Raw genomic sequence first — 22,844 nt, 5'->3', positions numbered from 1 at the left:
GGGTACAAATGGGAACGGTGATTCTTAGTCTGGGACCAGGGACGTATCCAAAGGGCCCACATACCTCCTGAAACTGGAAGTGAAATTGGAAACAAAACTGCGTGTCTATGTTCAAATGTGCATTCTTCCAGGGGGACGATTCACAGCTTTTATTAGACTCCCAAGTTAACCACCTAAGGGCTAGGAATCAGTAACATATTCTACTGGTTGGCCATCAGTTAACCAGCCCAGAATGCCGCAAAGCGAGTGCTGCATGTGAGGTTAAACCTACGGCACTCTAAGATCCAACAAATGCCTTTCGAATACTCAAGATTAAATTACCTGATTGTTGGTATACTTTAAACACATTCTGAGTATTACGTCACTTACAGCATACACGTATTGTGTGTATCTAGATACATACATCATATACACATACTCACATATGTGTATACAGTTGACCCTTGAAGTACAGGGGGCCTGACCCCCCCCAGTCGAAAATCAGCACATAACTCTACAGTCAGCCCTCCCTCTCCGCTGGCCAGCAGCCCTGGACTCAGCCAGTTGGAGGTCATGTAGTACCCTGGTTTGCATTTATTGAAAGAAATCCACATGGAAGTGGACTCGTGCAGTTCAAACCAATGTTGTTCAAGGATCAACTGTATACAGATGTGTGTGTGTGTGTATGCAGAAATTCCATAAGTGAGCTACTGATTTCATGTACTATAAAAAAAATTAACTATAAAGGAGTAATGCTGAGAAAGTCACGCTTACTGAATGTCTGTATCTCAGGACCACGTAATACAAGTTTCTCACACTGATTTAATACCCCAATACATGACTGTCTAAAAGGTGCCCTCTCCTCGCCTTAGGGCAGGTCACTGTTCTGTTCCCTGGGCGGCATCATCCTGAAAGGGTCTGTGAACACATCTCACCTCCTCCATCACTCTTCTCCAGGACTGTGGAGAAGTGCCTCGGTCCTACACTTAGAGAGCACCTCAAAAACACGGGTTCAAGAGAAGTGTGTGGATGTGCTGTATTCCATTTCTGGCTCAGCTGGAAAAGCACAGCACCCTTAACAGAAACTAGAAGATACTCTTCAGATGCTGCGTTTTTAACAAGATAAAAGAGCCACTATGGTTTCTCCAGGGTACCCTCTAATATCGCAATCCTCAGCACTGGATGCTTTGGGCAACTCAAAAGAGGTAGAATAGACTTTCTGAACCTTGGCTGTGTACTCATATTTACACACAGGACCCCTTCCATTTAACCTTCCTCAGTTTAGGCTCCTTCTCTCCAGTGAGATATGTTCAATGAATTCTAAAATTTAAAAAGCATGAACCAGAGGGGCCTTTAAAAGATGACCTAGTCTAACTCTCTCATCTTTCAGACAAGGACATTAAACACCAGGGAGGCTGCTGATGCGGCCAGACTCTTACAAGGATCTGGTAGCTGAGGTGGATGGTTAATAATTCAATAAATAAATACCGAGTCCCTGTAATGAGTCCGGTTGCAGGTATATAATACGACCCGGTCTCTGTCCTTGGGAAACTCATATTTGTATGAAAGCATACAGCATCAGAGTTAAGAGCTTGGATTCTGGTGTAGTCAGACAGGCTTGGGTTTAAATCCTGGCTCTACCAATTACCAGCTGAGTGACCTTGGATCCTTGAATTTAACCCCTGTGAACTACCATTTCCTCACCTGAAAACAAAGTTCATAATACAGTCAGAGGCACAAATGCTAACGGGCTTATGGTAAAGTATATTAATATCTCTAACTTACTTTGAAATGCAAAAGTAGATTCCTGGATGAATAAATGAGCAGATACAAGATAAAACAACAGAGTAAAACGTTACTTGTAGAATTCAGTCACACAGGTACTCACTACATAAGTCTTTCAACTTTTCTGTATGTCTGAAAAGGGTCATAATAGAGTGGAGGAGGGACAGTCACTAGGGTGGAAGGGAGCCGCTCAGCACAGCATGCGGCACACAGAGAGCATTCGACAATGCCAGCCATCTGCAGTGACAGCCCCTTCAGGGAGCAGAAGCTGGATAAAGAAACGTTAGAGTCACCCTGGCCCTGTCACTATTTCCTCTCTGGAAAGATGATGCTCAAAATGGACACCAGAGGCTTCTCTTTCGGCAGCTCTATTTGCACAAGCAGGCTGACGAGCAACAGCCTTACCCTGGATTCCGCAGCTGCCAAGCCACAGGAGAGGCCAAGGGGAGTGGGGCGAGCTAGCGCCCAGCAGGCTGAGGGGCCGCACCACCACTGAGGGCTCCAGGAACTGGTACAGCCCCAGCGTCACAGTCACCAAGCTGGTGGCAAGCGCGTAGGTGAAGTGACCCCTCCCACCCTCAATTTCTTCATCTGCAAAGAAGTAATACAAAGAGCCTGACAAGTCTTGAGACTATAATGTAGGTGAAAGGACTCGGCATCAGCGTCACTCAGCGGACTCATCCGAATGGTCCACAAGGGTGCGGGTGGTGCGGGGAAAGCAGCCTGACTCTCTCCTCCTCAGGCTGATCACTTCTCTACTTCAACCGCCCCTCGACCCCCAGGCTCCTACTGCGTTCGCAGAACTCCAAACTCGTACCGCGGCGCACACAGCCCTGTGGGAACTGACACCCGCCGCACCCCCGCCCCAGTCTAACGGCGGTGCAAACGTTTATCGTCTGAAACGCAAGCGCCCTGAGAGCGGAGGCCTGGCCCACCTTCTCCCCGCTGCCCCCCGGCGCGCGGACAGCGCCGCCCCGAGCGGGGGCTCAGTCAAGACTCGCCGGCCGGGGGCGAGGCCGCGGGGTGGTCGCCGCGTCCTGGGGAGGGCCGCCGCCCCGCCGGAGCCCACCTCTGTCAGCGCCCCCGCCTCAGCGCCCAGCTAGGCCCCCCACCCGCCTCAGACCCCCCCCTCAGCGCCGCCCGCCGCCACACCTCGCGCGCGTTCTCCTGGCCCACGAGCCCCGAGGCTGCCTGCTTGGCCAGGCCGCTCTCGTCCAGCCCCAGCCCCTTCACGTGGCTGTGGGAGGCGATGCGCTGCGTCTTGGTGGTGCTCTTCACCTCCTCGATCTTCATCCTGCGCACCTGGAGCCCCAACCCGCCGGAAACCCGCAGAGCACCGGGGCGCCCGGTTACCACGCGGCCGTTACCAGGCGGATGGTCCTGGCCCGCCTCGGTAGGTGCTCCACTGGTGGCGGCCGGGACGCCTCCGCTCCCTATTGGCTCCTGATTGTGTCCATCACGGCTGCCGCTGAGGCCCCGCCCACGCGCTTCCGGCTGTGTCCCGGGCCGGCTTCCCCCGCTGCCCGTGCTTCCCGCCCAAGCAGGGAGTCCGGCTCTGCATCGTTCCTCTTGCCCCGTCTTCGCGTTCGAACGCATGCGCTACTGCAAAGCTCCCGCGTTGCAGATGAAGAAACAAACCTTTAGAGCTGAAGCTTCGTCTTGTGCTCACTGAGTTTTCTGACTCCCACGCCTTTCATCTCTCTGGGGCGGCTGCGCTCAGCATCCTCCCTGGAACTGTCCTCTGCTCCTCGCCTCCACACTCTCCCATTATTTAAACTAATGGCTGTAACGGCGTTGTATGTCTCCAAAACAATACTACCCTGTAAGGTAATGTAAATCCTAATACAGATAAAGATGAGGCCAGAAGAGGCCGGATGACCTTCCCGAGAACGTACAGCGGGTAGTCAGCAGGTTGGGACTCCCTCCGAGGACTTACAGCCTACAGCCTGTGGCACCCTCATCTCATCCCACGACCTCAGATGAGACAGTCGGTCACAGCAGCTGTGTCCTGTCCAGTTGTGCAATGGTATGAACACTCCCTGTAACGGTGTTACACCTGCTGTGAGCCAGACACCACAACGCACTGGGATGCAGGCATAAACTACACAACCTCCAGCCTCAGCCAGGAAACCTGCAACATGAGGTGTGCAAGCCCAGAGAAGGGCTGCCCGGGACATCCTGGAAAGTCAAGGAAGGCCCCGCGAGGTGGTAACACCCGCACCGAACCCTGTCAAAAGCGTAACATCCTCAGAAGCAGATGGTGTGTCAACATCTTACAAACGAGTAGGCTCAGGTCCAGAGAGAGGGAGGGACTTGCTTGGAGCTCAGAGGAGCTTGTGTTCAGGCTGAGACAGACCTGAAGGCAACCCAGCTGCAGTATTTCCTGACTCTCATGTCTCCTTGTACGTCTCCATCATAACTTCTGAATGTTAGTTTCTAATTATTCACGGGATTATCGGGTCCATGTCAGTCTCTCCCACTAAACTGCAGGCATTATGAAAGTGTAGACCATGTGTTTGTTGTTCATCATTTTAACCCTGCTGCCTGGCACACACCCTGGCACACACCCTGGCTCACAATTAAGCCGCCTTATAAATTCAGTAAGGTTCTAGACCCCCACATACACACCAAGTCATGCAGTTTTGCTGTATGTATTTTACACTCTGGGTTTTGTGGGACTTGGTAATGGTTTCTGTCAGTGAATGGAAATTCTGGCCCCCACCACCCCTTCTACCAGAGCTGTTACTTTATTTTTTACTCTAAAGAACATTTCAAAAATCTGATCTGGCCTACCTTTCTCCTTTTACAGGTGAGGAAACTGAGGCCCTGAGAGGAGATGGAGTTTGTCCAAGGTCACAGACTAGGTAAGAACCTTTCCCAGGCCTCAACCCCAGGGCCAGTGTGCAAAGAAGCAGAGCCTGGTTGCAGAGCCAGACAGCTCCTAACATTTCAACAGAAGGCTGCTTGGCAGGCCAGTGTCCAAGGTGCACGAGGGCGTGAAGGTAAGTGGGGACCACAGCAGTGCACGTGGGCTATTTTGCCCAGCACCCTTCCTGCCTCTTCCGGCCACCTGCCCTCTAGTTTTCTTTAGAGAACCACCCCTCCCCGACTTTGCATCCAGGTGGTTTGGATGGGTTGACACCCCCCCCCCCCCCAGCTTTGTTACCCTGGCCGGGCCTGTCAAAGTATCCTCTCCTCCCTGAAATGGTGATTGGTTCAGAAATGTGAGCAGATAGCCCAATGACACTCAGTCCTACACTTTAACTGGAAATATCAGGAAAGAGACTTGTGTCCTGGGGTTCCAGGTCATTGTGGCCACTTCCTGGGAATACTGCTTGAGAATGAAGATAGTAACCAATTCCTAATGAAATCCTTTACATTCCCAGATCCAGGCCGGCCCTGTTTGCAATGTAAATAGCATTGACGTTGGGGCTAACATGGCTGGAGTTGGGTTTCCATCCGTGGGCTTGAGGAACAACATGTTGCAAGTAACTGTGTGGACGGCTGTGTCCCAGCTTGTGCTGCGTGTCCACCCCAGACCTGCCCGCTCACGCTCACTCCCATGGCCCTTGCTCTTTTGCCTCCAATCCCTGGACCCCTCTTTTCTCCAGCCCAGGCTCGACCCTCTCAGCCACTTGGTCCCCAACCCTTCAGCTCCCTCCTTGCTTTGACATCTTTCACACCTGACTTTTGAACCCACCAGCCCAGGTCACCTGCCTGTGCCTCTCCACTGCCTACTGAAGGCTGTTGTGTGTGGAGGGAGGCAGTCACACAGGGGCCCAGGGGAGCTACACACTGTCATGGTCTCCAGCCTCAGCTGAGCGCTCATGATTAAGTATTGTATTAGCTAGGATATGGCCATTCAGCTGCATGAACAGGGAGCCTGGAAATAATAGCGAATTAAACAATATAGAAGCTATGTTTCCTCATATAAAGCCCAAGCAGGTGTTCCACCCGTCTGCTGGCTTTGTAATCATTAAGGACCTGTCCTCCTCTGCCGTGTCACTCTGCCGTTGCCCACGCACACCTTCTATAGCATGGTCCAAGGTGGCAGTTGGAGCGCCCCTCAAAAGCTGCATTCACACCAGCCAAAGGGAGAAGGGGGGCAGGGGGGCTGTGCCCCACCCATTTAATTTTGACCTCAAGTTGCACCATCCCTTCTACTCACATCCCAGTGGTCACACTTAATCAGATGGCTGCAGGTAGCTGCAAAAGAGGCTGTCAGATGAGGGCTTTAGCTGGATAGGTATGTGTCCAGCTAAAAATGCTGTTCCTATGAAAAAAGGGGGAGAAGGTAGGTTGGAGACAACTCTTTAGTCTCTACCCTAAGCTGCCAGGCACTGCTGGGCTCTCCTTGTGTCCCAGCTCAGCGGCAGACATGACCTTGCTGCTAGCCAAGGTAACCCTACTGACTGGGTTCCAGACAGCCCCGTGGGCCCCCCATCACTCAGAGGCCTCACTCCACCCTCCTTTTCTCCTTTTTCTCTATTTCCATCTGTTCTTCCTGATCACTCGCCACATAACCCTGTAGACAGACAACCCTGAAGAATCCACACGAAAAGATTGTTAGAGCTAATAAATTCTGCAGAGTTGCAGAGTACAAAAACCAACACACCAAAGAATATAAACGTAATCTTTCCCATCTTAAAACACACACTGACATTTTTTGCAGAAATAGAAAAACCCATGAAATGAAATTTCAAGGGACTCCAAATAGCCAATCTTGAAAAAGAAACACAAAGGTGTCAGTCTTCCACTTCCTGATTTCAAAACTTACCACAAATCTGCAGCAGTCAAACCAGTGTGGTACCAGCATTGGGACAGACAAAGACCAACGGAGCAGAACAGAGCGCCCAGGAGTAGACCCTCATGCATCTGATCAATGGGCCAAGACCATTCAATGGGAAAAAAGCTGAACCTGTAATTAAGTCTTGGTTTGGTGCTTGGGGCTTAGCATAATTGACTCCACTTGGGGCCTGTTGTCTTATTTTCAGCAATTGATCAGACGCTCATCCTGAGAGATGTCATAAAAATTTAAGGTGTTGGCGCTATTCCCAGCTACCACTGTGGAGCCGTCCCAGGGTTTGCTGAACCTCTGTGTGGTGTTCACAGGTCCCAAGGTATGGTTCACAGTCTTTATGTCGGTGATTCTCTTCATTCCTTCTCCTATGGTCCAGTCTCAGGGAGATCATTTGCTAGGTGGTTAGTGGCTGCAAATGTGCATTTAAAGCTTTTGAGGGAATACTACTTAGCTCAGAGATTACCATGCTGGTTCCAAGCAGGATGATTCCCTGTGTCTGGAGTGCACTTCACATCCCCAGGACCCAAACCAATCAGAATCAAAGTCAGAGAAAGATCCCGTTGAAACAGTCACGTTTGTAAACAAATCGGCTTAGTCCGTGGTCAGTGTTCCCACATTCTCACCAGCATTTGGAACTACCCACCTTTCTGACTGTTGCCAACCTCACCAGCATGCGTGTTATTTCAGCCCCAGGCTGACTGCTGGGGACAGGAGGGACAGGGGCGATTTTGCTGGCACCTTAGACATGGTACAAAGACACATGATTAAATAACACTGATCCACGTGGCGAGACACAGCTGCTTTTTAATTCTAGTTCTGTGGATCTCGGGGCTGGAATGTGACTTTAACTCTTGCTCATCTCTCTTTTCATTAAAGATTCTGAAAAGGAGGTTTTTGTGGTCCCTGGCTGTTTTTGGCAAATGACGATGTTTTTCTATTTTTATTTGAGTCAAACTTAAGTATTGAGTCATAGGTAGTATCTGGATAGTGCATCAGTCATGAAGATGGTTCACATCATGGGGGCTGAGGAAACCCAACGTAAAACAAAGATCAGCCAACAGGGAACAGGTGGGCCTGCGCTCCCGGCAGCGTGGACGCCTGTGACTCCCACCTGGATGATCTGGACTCAGATCCTGACCTTTCCTAAGCAAGTTACCTCTCTAGGTCCTCTCCCTCCTGCTGTAAAACAGCAATGGCAGCCCCTCCTAGGATTATTGGGAGAGTTCAGTGAGCTCTGTTAACCACGGCTCTAGCGCTGGGAGGGGTGCAGACAATGGCACCAGAGCCTTGGAGCATCAAGACGGGGCTCTGTCTCCCCTGGATGGCTGCCTTCTGCGTGTGTGTCCTGCCTCGGCGGTAATGTTGTGCTTTTCAAACTGAGACAGTACCTGGGGGCGCTCACGGGAACTGCTTGGGAGCCTGAGGCAGGAAGCTGGGCTGGGGAGGGGTCAGGTTAGCAAGGGCCAGCCTGCACCTCCCACTGCACCCTCCGCTGCCAGGGAGCAGTGTACAGGCCTTAGCAGTCAGACTGTGGTCCAGGGACAGGGGGCAGGCCTGGTGAGGGCCTCCATACGCCCGACCAGTGGGAGGGAGTTAGGAGCCGTTTGCTGGCCTGATAAATGCAGACAGACCCAGCACACCAGCCACATGTCTGTAGACGTTTCCTGTGTCTGCGGCAAGAAAATGCTACAAACTCAGTAGCTTAAAACAACACATGCATCCTCTTACGTTTCTGTAAGTCGGCATCCAAGCTGGGCCTCACTTGGCTGAAATCATGGTGTCTTCTTTCCTCTCTGGGCTTCTTTCCTCTCTGGGGGCTCCCGGGGAGCACCACAGCCTGGCCTTTGCCAGCTCCTACAGGCCACCCACATTCCTGGACTCATGTGCTGCTTCCATCTTTGAAGACAGTGGCATCGTCTCATGATGCCGTCTCTCTGGCTCTGATCGTCCTGCCTTCCTCCTATAAGGACACCGGTGGCTGCATCCGCCCTCTGGGATAATACAGGGTGCTCACCCCATCTCAGGATCCTTACCTGTAAAGTCCCATTACCGTGCAGGGCAACACACTCACAGGGCCCCGGACGTGGACATCTTCAGAGGGCCACCATTCTTTCATGGCTGGGCTCCCCTCCTGGTGCCCCAGCACAGCCCAGACTGCTTTCCCCAGGTTTTAGTCCAGCATCAGTGAGCACACTTGTATTGCTTACCCTGGAAATAATTTCCAGAGTTTTCTCCGATTGTGCTAACTTAGATCACATGTTCACTGCCAAACCAATGGCCATGGCTGGTGGAGTGGACCTGAGTCCACCCCTGGAGCTCGAGTGAGGTCAGCCCCCACCGTGACCTGGAGGAGAGGGCGTGCAGTGCCTCCGAGGAGAGTCGAGGATTCTTACAGAAGAAGAGGGAAGGGACGCTGACCATCCCGGCCTTTAACGCGCTTGTAAAACACGAGTATGTCCACGTGCAGGTGAAAGAGACCGGGAAGCACAGCCAGCGTGAGGTTGCGCCATGATCTGAACCTGGACGGGACAGCAGCTCCCTGGCTCTGCAGCTGATGTGACGTTAGCAGATCTGTTCAGTGCTGGGAGTGCCACGGAGCACCGTGGTGGCCTGGTGACAGGCTCATCTGAGGTTAGTATGGGACATGTCAAGGAAGGTACACGGTTAACACCTTAACTAGTAAGGTAGATACCCTCGGAGAAAAGGGAAATTTCCATTTCATTCCTAAAAGAATCTTTAAAGACACAACTCAAATCAAAGAGAAAAGTATAATAACTTCCTCTGGGCAAATTTATAATTAATCCTGGATTAATGGGCCTTAATGAAGTTGAATTAATTACTAGCTGCTTGTGAAGAACTTTGAACTACCGAATAGAAAAATGGCATTAAAGAAACAAAAAGGAAACTGCATCACATTAATGTGAAGAACAAATTCCAAATAAACGCCGTTCTGTGGGCCATTCCCCGTCAATCATACCCAGGGACCAGGCCCAGCCTTGGGATGCCTGGGACCCAGGCATCTGCTGCAGAGGAGGGGGTCCCTGTGGGCTAGAGGTGTTGGGGTGAGTCCACTCAAGAAACACTTGTGCAGCCTCTGCTTGTACCAGGCCATGGGCGAGCAAAGGTGCAGAAGGGGTCCTCAGCCTCCTGGCACCAGGAGAGCACGGGAACCCGGCCTGCTCTGAAGCAGAGTCGCCTCACTGTGATGGAAGCCAGCATGGAGACAAAAAACACAGGAGGGGGCACCATGTGTCCGGCATTTTGCTGGCAACAGCACTTCAGTTCCTACGGGGCACCCCCCAGCTCCTCCTGGCTCTGAGCTTACGGCTTTACACCTGCCTGGGCAGCCACTGTGCAGGGGCCATGACTTCATCAGGGCCAGTGAGACCCCAGGGCGGGTACTGTAGGGTTGCTGAGGTTGTCTGCTTAGAGGTGAGGCTGCCGGGAACAGAGATCACCCAGAGGAAGGAGAGACGGAGGCAGAACAAAGCGTGTGCCTCTGTGTTGTCATCTGAGCCCCTGCATGTCGCTGTGACAGACACAAGCTTCCCCCGGGTTTTCAGTTGGGCTTATGGAGTTACACATGCATGCTGCTACAGCCCTGACTGCAGGCATCGCCAGGTAGCACTCGGAACAGTGCCAGATTCCAGCGCGTTTAATCCTCACAACCCTGTGGGACAAGAACTCTTACGTCCTCCTACTTTACAAACGAAGAAACACAAAGAGGCATAAAGAGGTTTTGTAACTTGCCCAAGGCTACACAGCTTTCAGACGGTGGAGGCCAGACTGGTGCACAGGAGTCTGCGGCCAGGGGCTGGGCTACACTACTTTGCTCAACTCAGTTTCATGGTGGGTTTTTGTCATTTACCCTCACAAATTGTGGCTAGTGCAGGACATGATGTGGAGGAAGCTTCCAGAAGGGGTGCCAAATTATGCTGACCCGTGCAAGTCAGACTTCATACAGAAATACTCCCTTTTCTTGAAAACTGGGAACATGGAGCAGTGTTGGGCTGCCGTCCGGCCTGGTGTCGCTTGGCTGAAGCTGAGCACCGCTCCCCCTTTCTTTACACAGGACACGTACCCCCTCCACTTCCCAGCCTCCACCGTCCCGGCAGCCTAAACCTGCTGCTTTCTCTCCTGAGTCACCCGCCTGGCCAGCGCAGACATTTAAATTTGCCACCCCCGGTTGCTGACTCGGGGTGACGGCCTTTCTGGACATTTCAAGAACGTGGGGTGAGAGCTGCCGGCTCCGGCCGGCACACACGCACACAGACTTTCCCCGCAGCGCGGAGCTCCGCAGGCCGCGCGGAGGCCGGGCGGTGGGCGCGCTGCCCAGGCCGCGTCCCGGGCGGCTTCCCTGGGCTTTCCCACGCCGGCCCGCAGCTCAGCCAGCAGGTCGGGGAGGCCTCTGCGGACCGTCCGCCGCCTCGGCGCCTGCCCTTCCACGGCTGGTTTCCTCTTCCCTGGAGCTTCTCGGTCCCCGCGGGGCCCTGGCGACGTCTCCAGCCCCTCCGCCCGGCGCGCGGCCCCGCGGAGCGAGCGCGGGGCGCCGGCGGGCACGAGCGAGCGCGTGAGTGAGCGCGCGCGGGGCCGGCGGGCGGCCGGCGGGCCGGAAGCTTCGGCGCCGGAACGCGCGTGCGGGGCGCGGGCAGGCGGGGGCCGCTTAGCGGGCGGACCGAAGCGGCGGCGCGGAGGGGCGGCGCGGGGAGCATGGCGGGCCGGCGGCTGAACGTGAACGTGGGCGTGCTGGGCCACATCGACAGCGGCAAGACGGCGCTGGCGCGCGCGCTCAGCACCACGGCCTCCACCGCCGCTTTCGACAAGCAGCCGCAGAGCCGCGAGCGCGGCATCACGCTCGACCTGGGCTTCTCCTGCTTCTCGGTGCCGCTGCCCGCGCGCCTGCGGCCGGCGCTGCCGGGGGCCGACGCCGACGCCGAGCCCGGGGCCGAGCCGCGGCTCCAGGTCACGCTGGTCGACTGCCCCGGGCACGCCTCCCTCATCCGGACCATCATCGGCGGTGAGCGCGGGCGGGCGGGCGCGGGCTCGGGACGCGCCCGGGGCGGGGGGCGCCTCGCCGGGCGCGGGCGCCCCTGGAGACGACGGGAGAGTTTTGTTCTTTGACAACACGTGTTTGTCAGGCACGCACAAGTTGGGGAAGCTCCAGGACCGCGGAAAGTGTGCGGGAAGTCTCCACTCACCTGCCCTTGGTCTCCTCAGTCGACCACTGTCCCCGCTCTGTTGTGTCAGTTTCCAAGCGCTCCCTGTGAAGACAGTCCTGCCCTTGTGTATGTCAGCCCCAGCCTCTTGTTCTTTTTCTTTTTTTACAAAATGGTAACACCACAATCACTATCTTACTCAATACTCTGGGCTCCCTGTCCCTACATATAAAGTGAGAGCATTCTTTTCAAAGATTACACCAAATTGCATTGTACACTTGTACCACCATTTTCCTGTTCTCTTAGTGATGAACGTTTATGTGGTTCCCTGTGTTTGCTAACAATGCTTCCGTGAGTTTTCTGGAACAGCGGTCTTTGGCAGTGTGCTAGGGTGTCTGCACCAACGGCTCCTGGAACTGAGATGCCAGGCAGATGGCTGGTGTACTTTGGTCATGGTGGGCACTGCCCCGTGCCCTCCTGAGATGCACCATGTAATTAATTTGAATGATTCAGGTAGTACGTGAATTCATGAGGAAACAGAACATTGCACATCAGGCAGAAGTCCTGTGATTACCCCTCCCATTTCTCCAGAGGAGGAAGCCACTATCGTGCCTTCGTGGATTACTTGTCACACGCGTTTCACTACACTTCATCTGTGAACGGGACTTTAAAACTTGTTTAAATGCATTCAGAGAAACATGGCACAATAACACAAGCAGTGACGCAAGGGTGTGTGATTCCCCCTCCTCACCGCCGACCCAGGAGCCAGCACCTCCTTTCCGCTTCCTCCTCTCCTTCCAGCAGTCTCTGTGCCTACCAGCACACGTGGGAATTGCGTTGGTCAGATGGTTCTGTCTGCCTGCTGGTGGACGGCTGCTCTGGTCATGGGGCGTCACGGGTCCCAGCTGTAGTGATGAGTTTGGCTACTTTCGCCCTGTTCCCTCCCGTCTTGTCCATGCTGTGGGCAGTCTGAGGTCATCGCCCCATTTTCTAGTAGAGGAAATGGAGGCCCAGAGGGGAGCAAGGACCCAGCGCAGGCCACCGAGCCCCGTCTTCTACTCCAGCCAGGCTCCAGTCATCAGACGCGTGTTCAGGGGTGTGATTGTCTCTGCCCTCTGCCCGTTCCCTCGTAACTGAATTCTGTTTGGGTACATCCAGATAGATTTTAAGACATGTTCTCTGAGCCAGTCTAGACTGGAAGCTAAAAAAGTGAAGTGGCTGTTGGTCTCTTCCTTGTGGGAGGTGTAAAGAGGAGAGCACGTGCTTCTGGAGTCAGAACTGAGCTGCGCCTGGGAGGGAGGAACCGCACCAGCTGGGTGCCCTTGAGCCTGGCTGGACTGGCCACACTTGGCAGGCCTCCAGTGCCTTTGCTTTTCTCCCTGGGCAAACGATGCGTGGACCATGGGGGTTCCTGTTCGACAGTCGAGGGAGGAACTGGGACTTCAGGGGCTGCTGGCAAGAGGCGCGGCCCGGGGCCACCTCTGCTGGACCCCAGAGCTGCCGCCCCTTCCATGCACGCGTTCACGGAGCTCTCTTCATAGGACAGAAGGGTTCAGGCACCAAATTATAATGCCCCCAAGAATTTGGCGAGTCCTTGGTTTAGACTATAAACTTGTGGAAGAAAGGAAGAGGCAGGTCCCTCCTCTTGCACGGATATCGTGGCACTTCTCACTTTCCTCTCACCTCCTGGGGCAGGAGACACGCCTCGCCTTCTTAGAGGCGTTAACACAGGGCTGAGCTCGTGCACGGCGGGACCAGGGCTGCTGCTGTTCCTCCTTAAATAGACCGGACTCCCACCCTCCTCCTCAGGAAAGCAAGAGGGTCTTCCTTCTGAGGGGAAGGTGCTCATATTTGAGTGCCTGCTCGGCCCGTCCATGCAGCAGCCCCCGTGGTGGGAGTGTCGGGGGTGTTGCCCGGTTTTCAGGTGAGGAGCCAGGAGCTTGGAAAGTGCAGTTCCCTGGGCCGGTATTGGAGCCTCGCTCTGCTGCCCTAGCCTGGGTCTGGGGAAGCCCCTCAGCTTTTGTCAGGATCCACAGGCCACACACATCTTTGCCTTCTCAGAATGGCTCCAGAGGCCACGTCCTGGCTTCATGCGCCAGTCTCTGCGGTCCTGGACTTGTTCTTCCTCCCCTCCTCCCTGCACTGCACCCCCCACCTGGGGACAGCCTGCTCCTTTCACAGGTGTTCGTCAGCCCTCCGCTTCAGGACCGTCCAGGGGCCCTGGTGACCCCACCATGACTGCAGCCTCCTCCTTATGGGCTGTGGGACCCTTCCCTCCCCTGAGCCGCGTCCCTGCTACTGGCCTCCAGCCGCACTAGCCTCGTCTCTGCTTATCGGATTGAGATGTGCCCTCTGTGTGGTCCATCTGGCTCCACCTGTGTAAGCTTCAGCTCGACTGTCACTTCCTCGGAGAGGCCACCTCTGACCTGGCAACCCAGAGTGCCCCCAGCTCTCTGCCTTGTACTTCCTCGTGCCCCTCTTTTGCTTCCTGTCTGATACTCTTCATGCGTCTACTTGTTGACGGCCTCTGTCCTCCAGGGGAGTGGAGCAGAAACTGTCCCCCCCCCCCAACCAGTGTGTCCTCAGCGCTGGGGCTGGCACCTGGCAGGGGAGGCAAGCTCCAAATCAGTGAAGCCATGTGCCAGCCCCTGGGCCGTCACAGGATGGCGGACAGAATCGAATTACAGGGGCCAGGCGCGTGGTCGGCTTTCTCCCCTCCCTCCAGGAGCCGACAGCAGAGCCAGGGAGAGAGCGCCGTGCCCCGTGCAAAGTGACCCGCTCAGGCTTTCCCCTGGGGCCCTGCCTGGCCAAGGCTCTGCGGCTGGTCTACTTAGAGCCGGGGACCACTGCCCGCGGCTGGAAATCAGCGTGGTGTGTGGGGAGGTGATGAAGGCAAAGGCAGGAGGGTTGGTGGCTGGATCGCATGGAGTGGTGAGTGCGGCCTAGGTGAGGCCCTCAGTGAAGGTTTCTTCTAGGGGCTTCGGAGAGCTTTTAAAGTAGATTTGTGATGTGATGAGGCTGCAGCTTTAGAAAGATGCAAGATCGCTGGGCAGCGACTCTGCTGGCAGTGGGCAACGCGCCTATAGCTGGGATTTCTGGGAGAGGGGGTTCTTGCTGGAGTTCCCGGATGATGGAATGATTTTGACCCCTTGCTGAATACATTATCCCCAGTAGAAGGAAATTAGAATGACTGTCTGAGTTCCATAAGATATCTCTGAAGCTTAATACATCTTGAAGTAAAGCTGGCTCTCTTTCACGCCATTGTTCCCTCCAAGTACTTTCACGTACCAAAGAGACGTTCTTAACTTAGAGAAAGTTGGGTTTTACCTTGTTGACCCCTGTGGCCGTGGATAAGACCTCTGAGTGGTGCTGGGGTTCACAGTGACGGTGATATTAACATGTCCTTAGTGCTGGCCCAGTGCTGGTTTGCTTGTTTGTTTAACCCTCACAGCAAGCCTAGGGTGTAAGCAGTGACACTCCCATTTTACAGATGGAAAAGCAGAGGCTCAGAGAGGTCAGGGAGCACAGATCGTCAGGGTCAGAGCTAGTCTGAATCCACCCTGACCTGACCACGAAGCACATTCTCAGTGTGAGTGGACGAGGATGCCAGTCCACTCCAGCCCCAGCGCTGGTATTTCAGGGCAGGATTTTTCTCTGATCCATCTGAGAGTATAAATCTTTCAGGGGTAGAACTTCAAAAAGATTCAGTAATGTATGTTTTAAAGACTTGGGTGGGGGTGAGGGACGTGGACGCATCCTCAATCTCACTCTGGTGAGAAGGAGGAGGCCTGAAAAATGCCGGCATCTCGGCTTGGCAATTTATAGTCCCCTGGTGGCTGCGAGGATTAACAGCGCTTTGTCCCCGGGTCTTTTGTTCCAGTGGTTAGTGAACAGCAGCTCTTCTGCTGTGACTGTCGCCTGATTGCTCACCTCCCGCACCCACTGCCTAAGCGGTGCTTCCTGCCAGGTTGGGACCCTCTCTGGGCACCCTGGCCAGAGCTGCGGACCTGCCGTAGCCTCACAGGTGTGACTCAGGCTTACGTGCTATGGAGAGCAGTCAGCCAGCAGCCCAGGGATGCTAGTCCCTGCAGCTTGGAAGGGGCGTTCTTTATAATGCTTAAGCTTCTTTGCCTTCTCTGTTTTTCCAACTCTCTGTGCTCTTGGTGCCAGTGGGGAGAAGGCACTGGCCCGCAGGCCGTTTTGTCCAGGAGCGTGCCCTGCAGTTTGTCTGAGAGGCTCTCTTTGGACCCATGAAGCAGGTTCGTGTGTGAACGACCATGTGTTTTCCACCAGGTTTTTATATTCCTCCATGGGCATCTGCACATAACGCCCAGCAGGCCTCATGGTCCAAACACAGACGGCAAAAGGGGGCCCTGGCCGTGCCAGGGATGTGGGTGTTACTCTGATGCAAAACCAGCCCACTAAACAAACAAACCAAAAAATGCCTCTGGTTTTCTTTGCCCCTAGTTTCTTAGGAATCTGTCTAGAAATATGTTATGTTACCTTATGGAATTCATATGTTTGCCCTAAAACATTGAGGCATATTTGAAGGTGTAAGTCAGTGGAAATCTTAGCCTTAACTTCTTTAGCTCCTAGAATCCGTGTGGCCTCTAGTGCCTCTCCCTCCACGCTCCCCCAGGCAGGCCTGCCTTCTCCTTTCTCTACCCTGTTAGGAGGTGCGTGTGGTACCAGAAGGTTCTCTCCAGTGCCACCGCCGTGATGTCCTCTGGCCTGAGATGGGGCTGAGACCGGTCCCGGAGTCTCATGTCACCTTGCTTGGGGCCGGCCTCCTCAGACACAGGCTCCTTCACTGCCTTTCTGCTCTCGGACCCCCATCTCCTTCCAGGCTCAGTGCCTTCGGCGTCTCTAGGAGACCAAGTCCACCTGGACAACGGGTGACTTTGCTCTGGTTTGGGTGACAGTGTGGCAGCAGCGTGACATCAGAGACGCAGCCTTGAGTTTAAAATGAACGCAGAACATTTGAGGAGGAACAGGAAAGCAACATGGGAACAGGTGGTCATATTTCATTCCGCTGGGGGACATTTTTCTTCTCGTGGGGCTTGCCCTTGAGAACAAAACCTATCGAATATTAAATCAAAGAACATGCTGTAGTCGTGCTAGGAATAGAAAATAATGCCAAGACTGGCTTCGCCGAGGCAGGTGTTTTCTGGAAGGTTATAATCAGAGTCAGAAGGGGTCACAGCCACAGCTTTTGCTAAAGCTGTAATCATTTAAAATTAATTGCTTTTAAACTTTTCCTTGGCGTCGCCTTGGCAGCTCTTGGGCTTTTCTTCAGAACCGCTCCGCCCAGGTTGGAGTAAGACCTGAGCAGGCGCCCAGGAAACAACTCCTGGGCGAAGGCCTGAGACCTGCTCCGCGCCCAGCACCCTCGTGCCGGGCGCTTCTGGGCCGGGCTGGGCCTGCGGCACCCTGCCTGGGAACCCCGGGCCTTCCTGGGGCGCCTCTTCTCTCTGTGCTGCCTCGGCCTGCGGACGTTGGGTCTGTGGCTCCCGCTTTGAGGGCTCTGGCAGCCTGAATGTGGGAAGGGATCGGATGGCACTGTTCTTTGGTGTTTTCCTCCCTTTATTCGGAGGTTCTGCGGACATCTACTGTGCGCCTTGCGGTGGCCGAGGGCGGATGCAGACTCGCCGGTCTTCAAGGAGCTCGCGGCCCTGGGGGTGGGGGCAGAGTAGGGGCAGCGCCAACAGCCCGTTCAGATAAGACACAGAGTTGTAAGGGCTAGTAAAGAGGAGTCCAAGACGTGGGTGCCTTTGTCCGGGACAGGCAGGAAGGCCGTCCCACAGAAGGGGCACTGGCTGGGCCTAGAAGAGTGACCTGGAGCTTCCAGGCAGAGGAGGCGGCAGGGCAGGCCAGGGAGCAGCCTGAGCAATGGTGTGGGGATGACCTGGCCAAAGAGCAGGAGGGAGTGGGGGGAGTGGGGAAGGTAAGGCTGGTGTCAGGGTCATGGGCGAGTGGGGTCAGGGGCTGTCTTGGCGGATCGGGGAGGGGGGGTTGGGATTTGGCCAGCGGACAAGGTAGGAGGACTCGGGGTGGACAAGGTGAAGAGACGGCGGGCTGGAGTGTGATGTCCACCACTGCAGGTGTGAGTGGGTGTGAGGCTGGGCCGCGGGGTCCACAGGGCCCAGAGCTCAGGAGCTTGGAGGGTCTGAGTAGGGAGGGAGAGTCTTATGCTGGGCGACCCCTCTGGAGCTTGTGGAGAGTCTGAGGAGACGGCCCAGGGCAAAGGTCTGGGGCCAGACGTCCCTGCCCTACGACAGCTGCAGCTTCCAAATGGGCTGGAGGAGCGAGGGGGACACCATCAGGAGGACAGCGTGGTCTGGGCGTGCAGGTGCAGGAGCGCCGTGCCGAGGCTTGGGGGTGGGCAGGGGCCTCTGGGCAGCGTCTCCTGTCCGGACGCTGTTCTGGACCCTTGATTATGTCACTGCGCTCTGCCAACCAGACCCCGAGGCAAGGTTTCCCCTCCACTCGGAGCCCGGAAACGAGGCAACAGGCCAGCGACCAGTTCCAGGGCACGTGCTGGTGGCGCTGGGGCCGGGCTTAACTCGGTCTGGTTTCCCAGGGCCTGGCTCGCTCTAGACCTCAGCCCGCACCTGCTGCGGGAGGCTCCTGAGGAGCGGTTTATGTACACGTCAATTTGTCAAAAACAGAGATTTCTGCCTCCATTCTCCGCTGGATTATATGAGTTTTGTACTGCGTTAATTGGGTCTTTTATTGTCTTGCGTGGTGTGATTAGGATCCTGCTGCTTTGAAGTGGCCCCGGCTGCGCTGGAGGGAGGACTGCGTTAGCGCGGTGATCCTCTCTTGGCAGGAGAAGAAACAAGTTTTGCTGTTGAGAGAAGTTGACTTTCCCTCTTTCCGTATCTCTTCTGTTACGATGACGCTCTCTTGTCTCGGGGCCTTCGAGAAGACAGAAAGGGTTCCTTTGTCTCTTACCTGCTTCCTGAGGATGTTTATTTGGTAGTGTGCACAGGTGCTCCGTACAGATAAACTGACTTTTTCCCGTTAAAATTAGTGCTTGGAATTGCCAGTGTCAACCTGCAACCTGGCCGGTGCCTCTGCCTTTTGCCTCAGGTTTCTGCGGGTCTCTTAAAGCTCCGGGGTCAGTGGCTCGGCAGCTGTCGGCTGACGCTGGGCCGTGGGCTCCGCCCTCTGCGTGGACTGCAGGGTGGCACTCGCTCTGACCGTGCTTGCTCCCAGGCGAGTTTCAGGGCCTCGCACCCAAAGCGCCCAGACCCTCGCACGCGCGCGTGTGTGAGTGTGAGTATGAGAGCGTGTATGTGTGAGCCCAGTGTTCCCTACTCTCTGAATGACTGTCCGTTCACAGATGGGCCTCAGAACTTCTGCTCTAGAGAGAAAAGCCTTCACGGAAGAAGGGCTCCATTTCTTGGGCACTTGCGTCTGAAGCCCGGGGACGGCCAGCAGGGAGTCTGGGAAGGAAGCTGTGTGCACGGCTGGCATCGGCTGGGCCGGGCGCCGGCGATGCGTTGGCCGCAAGCCGCAGTGTTGTAAAGCATCTGCGGGGCCTGCCCGGCCCCGTCGGCAGAACCCTCTGTGACAGGGAGACTGTCCTCTGGCAGCAGTCCAGGAGGGCAGCCACGGGCCATGGCCATGGGGGCCTTGCACTTGGCTGGTGTAACTGACGAACCGAAATTGTAATTTTGTTTACTCTGCTTCATTCAGATTTCAGTAGGCAGTTCTAGACCTGCTGTCCCAGTACCTTTTGGACTGGCTTCCCCACCAGTGGACACCGTAGGCCGCCAGAGTCCACACCTGCAAGACCGCGTCCCCCCGCCTTTGCAGTGAGTGGCACCTCCATTCTCCCATGACTAGGGGGCCGTTGACATGACCCTCAGCATGTCATGGAATTGTTACCAGCTCTTGCCCCTCCTGTGTGTCTGCTGCCTGTCTGCAGCTGCTCCCTGGACAGGCCTCCGTTAGCTCTGTCCAGGACAAACACGAGTTGCCTGCACCGTCTCTGATTCCAGCCCCCTCTTGAAACTACCCTGCCCTCCCTAGCCGAGGAGGCTAATGTGATTGTCTTACTTCCCCCCGCCAAAAGCCCTCATTTGGTCTCTGTTAGCACAAAGGCCGGTCTCCCCACTAGGCTGACAGGGCCCTCCTCAGGACCCTAGGTCTCTGGACAGACAGACCAGGGTGTCTGTCGCCTCTCCATGCTACGTCTCTTCCCTGAGAAGCCTCCCTGCTGGCCCTCGCAGCCTGCGCTGGGCGAGGCCGGGCCCACCCCTTTGTGGGCTCCAGGACCCCTTCCCCTGTCTGCTGTCACTGTCTGTTTACTGGGTGGAGTCTTCCCCTGGACTTGGTCCCTCTGAGGACGGGGCCCTGCTGCCATCCCACCCCGGTCCCCTGGCAGGGCCTGGTGCAGCAGGCAGCGTGGACATGCAGTGAACGAATGAATGGACGGCCGGTCGTCTCCCACCGCCTGCCCGCAGCCGTTACCCAGCCTCCTGTGGGGCTTCGAGCCCCTGGTCACACAGGGCTCACAGGGGAGCGGGCCTGCCTAGAGGTTGGACAAGTTAACCTTTCAGTGGAAATTCAATCCTCATACTTCATTTTCAGGCCACTTTGCGTAGCAAAGTAGTTTAACTAGGAGCAGATTTCTGCTGTGCTGATGGTTAATTTCGTGGCCCACAGAGGGTCAGCACACGATGCTGGGGACACGGCGACCCCGTGCAGCCCCCCGCACACGGCGAGGCCCACAGCCCTGTTGTTTTAGAGAAGCACTTTTCAAACATCCTTCAGCGGCGGATTGTAAGTGAACAGGGTGACCTTTTCAAGAGCATTTTTAAGAGCTGCAACACAGATCCCTCCCAGACCGTATATTTTCCTTTCTCCGTGCAGTTCAAAGGGGCTGAGTTGTCTCGTAGGTTTTTGCCGGCGGTCTTCAGCTTGACCCTGGTTGTTTAAATCTGCCGGAGGAAATTTGAACAAACTTGTACTTTGGTAATTCTTCTGCCTCCGTGAACCTTTAACCTTAAGGTTTCTTTCAGAGCCTGAGGCTGCATTGTCACCAGTCGTCCCTGCTGGGGCGCTCAAAGGGCATTGTCTAGGCCGTCTGTTTTCACTTTGCTACTGGAGTTCTCTGGAGGAAGGGTATTAATTCAGACCTGATCTGAGACAGGACGAGGACTTTTAAACTTGCCCCCGAGCCTAGGGACGGGGAAATGAGCCTAATGCAAGCCGGTGGCCGGCCATGGGGTCCTGCAAGTAGCCTGCGAAGGTGAAGGGAGAGGAGGCCCTCCAGGGGTGGGCTGGGTGCCTTAGCTGTCCAGCCAGTGACCCAACTCTACCAGGTCTTGTCCAACAGTGTGACCAAAAGCTGTTCCTGTCCCTGGAGGTCGGGCTTGGGCCCCAAGATCCTCCTGAGTGTAAGCTTCCTGGAGCACCAGGTTCTTAGGAGCCCGGGAGGCTCGGCGTGAACTCGGGGTTCTCGCACCCTCACAGAGCTCTCGTGTGACAAGACGCCCCTGGGGAAAGAGAATGGGCTCCCTAGGCCGGAGGGCGGAGGCTGGAGGCTGTGCCTGCTGGTTTCGCCATTGAGTTTTCTGTTTGCTTCTCAAAGGGAAGAAGCCCAGAGACACCCACCTGAAAGTGTGGAGCATCTCGGGCATCATAGCACTGAGTCAGACTCTGCCGACCCCTCCCCTGACGGCTCCCCCCTCTGTGCTGGAGCCTGCTCTTTGCAGCAGGCTGAGGCCTGTTTGAGCCCATGGCCTGGCTCCTTCACTTTCTTTCTTGTCTTATCCTAGGATTCTCATGTCCTGAAGATCTGGCTAGGCGACCTTGCTCCTTCAGATCAGACATTGCAGAAGGAAAGGTGTGTCAAGGCATTCATTCGTTCATTCATTCTACAAACCCTGGAGGAGCGCGGTTTACGCCGAGGCTCCCGTCTGCTGGGGGAGGCAGGTGTCCCCACAGGGAAGGGCAGTGTGTCGCCTGGGGAGTGTGTGTCCCGTGGAGGACGATGTGGGATGCCCGGAGAGGGACCAATGGACGTGGGGTCGGCTTCAGTTTGGAGGCCAGGGAAGGCCTTTCTGAGGGACTCCGGTCTAAGCTGGAAGCTGAGGAAGAGCAGAGCCCGCGGGTGCTGGAGGTTGAGGGAAGCAGGTGTGCGGGTGTGGAGGCCGGAGACGGTCGGCTGGGGCTGGCGGCTGTGACTGGCACGGATGTGGTGTCTGTCTACGTCCAGCAGCTGCATGATGGTCGTTCTGACAGGGGGACAGAGAGCGGGAGGGATCTGCCTTCTGCCTGGTCTCAGCCTGGCTGTCCTGTCGGCTTCCCAAACCCTGAGCCTGTCTGCTTCTGGGGCTGCATCCCCACTTGTTTCCCGTGCGGGGGAGGGGCTGGAGTGGAACTGGGACATGGCAGGTCGTCCCAGCCTTGAGTGACCTGGGCAGCTGTCACTGCCCTGTGGTCATGGTTGGCCATTTAACCCCAGCCTCTGATGGCCTGTGATGTACAGGCCAGGCGGAGCACGAGGACATGTGCCCAAGCTGCTCACCCGAGTTGCTGGACGGCACAGCGGGTAAGGGAAGAGCTGGTGGCCGGCCCCCCGCCCACCTTCCGACTCCAGGTCGCGGCCCAGGGAGACAGTCCCTGAATGTTCCCTCCACCCCTTCCTTCTGGGGTGCCCGCTGGGTTGATGGTAATGCCCTGGGGGCACAGTCTGCCTTTTCCCCCGAGAGGTGCGTTTGGCATGAGGTTTGGCCCATCCCAGATAGCGCTGGGAAGGGTGGGCGAGGGGTGCGACATCTGGAAGGTTTGTCACTCAGCATGGAGCTGGGACTCACTTGTGGGAGACCAGGCCTTGCCCAGCCTGGCCCAGGCTGCACTCGACTTTAGCCTTGGCTCTTGTTGAGTTCTTAATAAAGGAACAGTGGTCTGCATCCTTTAAGGCTCTCTTGAGAAGCCAGTTGGTCTTCTGGGCACAGAGCCTGTGCCCAGGTTGGAGGGAGAGCGTCTGCAGGCAGCCCTGGCAGGTTGGGGCTGGTCACAAGGTAGAGGAGCTATGACTGAGCCTTCTTCCATCTAAGAAACAGCGACCTGGCTTCCTTCTGCCTTTCTTTTTCCCTCCCTCTAGAATC

The 22,844-nt window shown here is 55.6% G+C and overlaps 2 protein-coding genes across 6 annotated transcripts in view; one reads left to right on the top strand and one right to left on the bottom strand.

Moving 5' to 3' along the window:
- The window catches only part of RUVBL1 (RuvB like AAA ATPase 1), a 34,095-nt gene extending 30,940 nt beyond the window's left edge, over positions 1 to 3,155 (bottom strand). For 3 of the 5 annotated variants that reach the window (XR_004312219.1, XR_004312220.1, XM_032458787.1), the window contains exon 1: positions 2,917 to 3,057. Coding sequence is in view for 3 of the 5 variants with exons in the window: in XM_032458787.1 (XP_032314678.1) it covers positions 2,917 to 3,057 (141 nt within the window). In the remaining 2 variants the exon portion in view is untranslated. Of the gene's footprint in view, positions 1 to 2,916 lie in introns of all 5 variants that reach the window. The other 2 variants (XM_032458786.1, XM_032458785.1) reach the window with 2 other exon arrangements.
- Positions 3,156 to 11,224: 8,069 nt separating this feature from the next.
- EEFSEC (eukaryotic elongation factor, selenocysteine-tRNA specific) overlaps positions 11,225 to 22,844 on the top strand; it is a 146,339-nt gene continuing 134,719 nt past the window's right edge. The window contains exon 1 of the mRNA XM_032458783.1: positions 11,225 to 11,582. Within this exon, the coding sequence (XP_032314674.1) occupies positions 11,276 to 11,582 (307 nt within the window). The 5' untranslated portion in view covers positions 11,225 to 11,275. The remainder of the gene's footprint in view (positions 11,583 to 22,844) is intronic.

This window comes from Camelus ferus, chromosome 17 (assembly GCF_009834535.1).
Source record: "Camelus ferus isolate YT-003-E chromosome 17, BCGSAC_Cfer_1.0, whole genome shotgun sequence".
NCBI lineage: Eukaryota > Metazoa > Chordata > Mammalia > Artiodactyla > Camelidae > Camelus > Camelus ferus.
This window is presented reverse-complemented; position numbering and strand designations above follow the sequence as displayed.